Source organism: Nuphar pumila, chromosome 6 (genome assembly GCF_984573655.1).
Source record: "Nuphar pumila chromosome 6, dmNupPumi1.hap1.1, whole genome shotgun sequence".
In the NCBI taxonomy this organism is placed as follows: Eukaryota; Viridiplantae; Streptophyta; class Magnoliopsida; order Nymphaeales; family Nymphaeaceae; genus Nuphar; species Nuphar pumila.
In genome coordinates this window covers 89,328,555-89,334,931 of record NC_143254.1, presented here as the reverse complement: position 1 = coordinate 89,334,931, position 6,377 = coordinate 89,328,555, and the positions used below count along the sequence as shown (strand labels likewise).

Sequence of the window (6,377 nt, the reverse complement as noted above, 5' to 3'; positions counted from 1 at the left end):
TCGAATAGTGTATATTGATAATCGACCGTAAGTATTTAGTTTTTAATTATTGCATATCTTATAAATCTTTTATATTGATATTTACTGTGTACCAATTCATGTGCAACACGAGGTTTGAGCCACAAGAAGTAGTACAGAAGATTAGGAATTTACTTCTTCAATATCTACTAGGACCGGTTGCTCAATGAAAAGAGTACCCAAAGGAGGTGTTAGACAGATTGTGGTCCTCATTCACGGTATACAGTTGTTTCTCATAGTTAATGTGTTTCATATTTAATTTTTTTAAGTCATGTCTACTAACTTTCTGAAAATATTTGTAGGCTTTGAATCGCTTCGCAACTACGGTGGAAGAAAATGATGCAAGGAAGGTGTGGCAGAAGGTGACTGCCAATCGATTTGCAGACATGCTGCACAATATGAAGACTGCAGCAAAAAAAACATCTGGCATAATAGATGATCCACTACAGTGGAAGGGCCATGACCCTATTACTATCGGGAGAGATTATTGGGATGAAATGTGCGATAAGTGGGCGGGAGATGCATTTCGAAATCACTCTGCGAAGGCTGCACAAAATAGAGCGAAAATGCCCGAAGCCAATCTACACACAGGTGGATCTAAGACATTTGGAAGCCACCTAAAGAAAATGGTAACTTATCAATATATAATATTAATTTTATAAGTATTGTTGCAAACTTGTGAACTAAATCTTTTGTCATTTAACTTCGCAGAAAGCAGAAAAAGGAGACATTATATCATATAAGGATGTGTTTGTTGAAACACATAAACGGAAGACCACGAGAGTCTTTGTATCAAAGAAGGCGAGAACAACAACGGTATGTATTTATTCTATTAATAATCATTGCAATATGCAAGTTATCATAATGTTATCATTAATTATTATTGCATACTTTAAACATTATTTTGTAAGAGGCATATGAGCAACATATGGTAGAGCGATATGGCGATGACGCTACTCAGCATCCATCATTTGATCCTGCAGCAGGTGAACAAAAAAAAGGTCGCGTGTTCGGGTTTGAGAGTAATATGAACACTTCACCAGTTATTGCTTCTTCCAGTTACGGCTCACAGACTTCTTCCGCCGACATAAGCTCCAAGCTGCAGCCTATCCTTTCTGGTGATGATGTACGCCAAATCATTAAGGACACACTGAATGATAACTTCCATGACACCGTCGCCCCCTTTCTTCGAGATGAGTTCAACAGTTTTGTACTAAACAGGGGATCTTCGATTGCAGGTCCCTCTCAGGTATAATCACATATTCAGTTTTTTGTCTGCCTTAGAACACATATGAGCATAATCGAATCACATATATAACTTTTTGCCTGCCTTAGAGCACATATGAGCATGATAAAATTACATATAGAGTTTTTTGTCTGCCTTAGAGCACATATGAACATGCTATAATCACATATAACGTCTTTTGCCTGCCTTAGAGCACATATGAGCATGATAGAATCACATATAAAGTTTTTTGACTGCCTTAGAACATATATGAGCATGCTATAATCATATATTCAGTTTTTTGACTGCCTTAGAACATATATGAACATTTTATAATCACATATTCAGTTTTTTGACTACCTTAAAACACATATGAGCATGCCAAAATCACATATAGAGTTTTTTTACTGCCTTAGATCATATATCATTCATGATAGAATCACATATAAAGTTTTTTTGCTTTGCCTGCCTTAGAGCACATATGAGCATGATAGAATCACATATAGAGTTTTTTTGTCTGCCTTAGAACACATATGAGCATGCTATAATCACATATTCATTTTTTTGACTGCCTTAGCACACATATGAGCATGATCGAATCAGATATATAGCTTTTTGCCTGCCTTAGAGCACATATGAGCATGGTAGAATCACATATAGAGTTTTTCTAGCTGCCTTAGAACTCATCTGAGCATGATATAATCGCATATAAAAAATTTTTAATGCCTTAAAACACATATAATTCATGATAGAATCGCATATAGAGTTTTTTGCCTGCCTTAGAGCATATATGAGCATGATAGAATCACATATAAAGTTTTTTTATTGCCTTAGAACACATATGAGTACATGATAGAATCACATATAGTGTGTAATTTATTTCATTATATTTTGTTTATCAATACTGACTGTTCTTTTCTTGTGTAGGCTGCTAGCGATAATCAGCGTAGCGGACCTGAAGGGACAGATAAAGGCAATAAACAAGAAGACGCACAAAATCTTGGCGATGATTAGAGAACTGTGTTGAAGTTCTATTTTTTTTTTGTTTCCAAATTGTAATTGTTGAATTGTAAATAATGAAACTTGTTAATTTTAAGGTGAAACGATTAATTGTTGTAGATTCCTTTTATATGAAATTTTATGTGTAGTTTGTTTTTTATTTACAGGAAATATAAATTGTACCCTTCTCGGTATTTAATTTTCAAATATTTTTTTTTATTTTTTTTCAAGTTTGCGACGGATGTTTCCGTCGCTATGCATATAAATCTAGCGACGGATGTAAATCTGTCGCCAACCGAGGTCGCCGTTTAGTACCGACGGATTGGCAACGGAATACGTCGCTTGTTATACCGTCGCAATTAGCGACAGACCAGGTGACAAATTTATTTCATCGCCAGTTAGTGTCGAAAAAATTGCGACGTAAGCATACCGTCGCCTCGTCGTCGCTAATCCATCGCTAAGCCTGTTAGCGACGGATTAGCGACGGAATGTGGTCGTCGCCAATCCATTGCTTTGTTGTGGTGCTCGTACGAAGAGTTTGGGTCTAATTGAGATACAAAGCTTTTGAGGTTTATCCTTATTCTCGACGGGACGAACGATAAAAGAGGATTGTCGTCCCTTGAATGAACCGCAAATCATAATGACGTCCTAGGACCGAACGACTAAGTTGTCTGTTGTCCCAAGGCTCGGATGAAAAGCTCATTGTCATCCCATAGACGGATGACAAACGGCCTTGCCGTCCCAATGGTCAAATGGCAAACGTCTTTGCCATCCCGGGGAACGGACAACAAAGGTCTTTGTTGTCCCATGGACAGACAACAAGGGTTTTGGCAGTCCCATAAAAAAATGATGTTTTTTGTGGGACTTTCTTAAAATTATGACATTTCTTTTAAAATCTTCGCCTTAGAATCTGAGCACTCATTTTCCAAAAGAGATCAGCATTTGGGCATTGTGAAAAATTGGGTGTCTATACCTTATATATATATATATAAAGAGAGAGAGAGGGGGGGGCTCAATCTTCTGTCCAAAACTCTTAAAACGAAACCATTTTATTCCTGTTGCACACACATAATTAAAGGAGCCAAACAAACAAGAGATTGAGGCTGTAGTGGAGTGACTGCAACAAGCTTTATTAGCAGAGCTTCTTCTTTAAGTAGCTATGGGGTTTCAGCGATATGGAGGTGATGGCAGAGGTCAAGAGGCTTTGAGAACATGGGCATGTGATCAGCACCTTCAATCTCCACCAGTTGATCCACAGGGTTCATCTCTATCATCCAACGTTGGAAACTCTCCTTGATTATTTGGTCATCTTTGCACACCACGTAAGCTCGCTTTGTACGCCCATACTTCACCTCGGATACGAAATTCTCTTTGGAAAGATCTTCTCTGTAAAATGGTGCTGATCTCTTCAGTATTGTTGCCAAAGTGTGGTCCTGCAGATTACGCCCCAATACATTAATGAATTCAATGAACCTGCACATGCCTAGAAATTACAACCACATTCCTTCATAGTTGGTATTTTGCAGTTGCCGACATGGACATGTGGTCCGGGTGATTTATTTTCTTGACCCGACACAATACCAAACCTTACTGATAGGGCTGCAAATGGATCTGATATGGTCAGATATTGGATCCAAGACCAACATATTCTTCTGATATAGATCCTTTAAGTAAAATCCCGATGTTGATTTGAATCTGTTCAATCTGATCACTTTCGGATTCGGGTCTGATTCTGATCAGCGTTTTAAGTTGGATCTCAAGTTTATCCGAATCAAAATCCAACCAAAAGCATTTTATACATGTAAATAGTTTGTGTTGTTCTATTTTTTCCGGCGGTATTCTAACATGTATTTCGGATTTGGATTTTGATTTAATCCAACCCCCTTGGATCTGAATTTGGATCCATTCTTTGCATTTCAAATTTGAATTCGAATTCCAATTGATAGGATCCAGCATGAATCCGACCCTTTTTCACCCCTACTCACTGAGTGTTAGTTCGTGTATGTGCAGGTAACCTCTGATAATAAAAAAACGACCATTGACTGCCTTACATGGGGAATTGGTATTAGGAGCCTAGTGGCTTGAACCTGTCTGATCCAGGTGGACTTAGCTTGATGATGTATGCATGTCTTGGTTGGGGCGTGCGTGCGCGCACACACACACACACACACACACACATATATATATATATATATATATATATATATATATATATATATATATATATTAGTGAGAAGCTATTGGTTGAAAACCTACCAACCCTACCCAATAAGAATCTTTTGGTGGTTTTTCAAAATTGTGACCAAACAAATGTGTTCAGCATCATTAATTTACTAAAAATTAACACTTGGATCATTTGATTCTGATGCATGGGTAGGTTTTTATAAGGTTAAAAAATCAATGGTCTACAATTTTCATAAATTTTATTTTTGAGGCTTCAAATACGATTTTTTTTTCCAAAATGCATGATCTAAGTGTCAATTTTTAGTAATCAATCATGCTGAACACATTTGTTTGGTCAGAATTTTGAAAAAACACCAAAAAGATTCTTAGTGGTAGGGTTGGTACGTTGGTAGGTTTTCAATCAAGAAATCCAAAATCTACACAAGTTTTGAAGTATGAATTTTCTATGTCCAGATAAGTTTTTTAAAGTTCTAAAACTCAAACAAATGCATTGTGATTGGTAAATTTTTCACTATTAGAAAAACATGTTTATATGGTGTAAAGTTTTGTGTAAAACATATTTCTTAAAAGATAAATTAGAAACAGCAAATATATTAGGTTTGATCGATGAGATGCTCAAACATTGGAGAAGGGAAAGTGTATGATGGTTGTTGGGTCCAGATTTTGCACCTTGTTGAACGGTCCCCTTTTCATATATATATATATATATATATATATATATATATATATATATATATATATATATATATATATATATATATATATAAGAGACCCGTAGGCAAAACTATCCAGATTTCTGGCAAGTCCATAAACGGATTCGGGGCTAGTGCTATGTGGATACTTCTAAACTTTATGAGGCACTAGATATGCTTCTACAAGAGCTTAATCCCCCACCAGGCTCAGGCTCAGGCTTAGCCAAAAATCCATAAGTAAGTGCAAAGATAGGATGATATACCTCATTGGAGCAATTGTTGTACAAGTGGATGAGCATGAATCTTGGGCCGAATTCAAGTGTTATTGGGAGAGTCTGCGATGCGTCGTTGTCGCGTACGAAGCTCGAGTCGTCCCACGACTCGATCCGATCCTTTTGAACAAAGAAATACTGTTTGGCATGTCCAGAAAACACAAAATGCAGTGAGACATTTTCTCATCCAAGAAGAAATGAAATATGAGAGAGAGAGTCACGTTGTGCAGAAGTTGAGCAGGTGGCATGGAAGGTTTGGGCATGAAGGCAGCAACAAAGACCACAGCAGAGACTTTGGTCGGAAACTTTTCAGCAGCAAGAGCGATGTTGAGGCCACCCAAGCTATGACCGACCAGCACGACCCGTTTACCTGCCGGAACGGACTCCACTAAGTCTATTAGAGGCTGGCTGTAGTCGGCAAAGCTGAGCACCTGGTCCGGCGATGCCGGATCGATCCCTGATGCAGACAAATCCAACGGACTCACCTCATGGCCAGCCTCTCTCAACAAGGAGGCCACCTTGAACCAACTCCACCCTCCATGGCAAGCTCCATGCACCAGGACGAAGTGGTGCTTCTTCCCTTCCATGTGGCCTCCCTAATCCTATGGGCCTTGACTCTGCACTTAGCTAAATAAAAGAGGAGCCTATGAGGTCCCCACCATCCACAGTCCAAACGGCCCTTTGTTGTACGACTCTCTTTTGAGGCAATAAAATCACGTGGCATTCATCCAAAATGCAAACAGACTGTCACGATGTGGGCGTGAGTGAGCAAAAAACACTCATGTTCAGCGACCTGATTTGCTTCCCTCTTTTGATGCATTCAATAGAAATGCCAGAGCTACCTACCTACGGAAGCAGATCATGAGCATTTCTTTTTCATGCAGACATTTGGATGAATACCACGTGGTTTTGTTGACTTGTTAGCTTTTTAAAATACAAATCCAACATGATTCATGTTCAGCATGACTTAATTGGCTTTGTCTACCT

At 38.3% G+C, this 6,377-nt stretch overlaps 1 protein-coding gene across 1 annotated transcript; it reads right to left on the bottom strand.

The window, feature by feature from the left end:
* Nucleotides 1–3,283: 3,283 nt before the first annotated feature.
* On the bottom strand, nt 3,284–6,009 carry LOC149835094 (methyl jasmonate esterase 1-like). Its single transcript, XM_090010398.1, has 3 exons — nt 5,612–6,009; nt 5,382–5,528; nt 3,284–3,675 (listed from the first exon to the last, which is right to left on the bottom strand). The coding sequence occupies exons 1-3, from the start codon at nt 5,975–5,977 to the stop codon at nt 3,400–3,402; spliced, it is 789 nt and encodes a 262-aa protein (XP_089866524.1). The 5' UTR covers nt 5,978–6,009; the 3' UTR covers nt 3,284–3,399.
* Between the last annotated feature and the right edge of the window lie 368 nt (nt 6,010–6,377).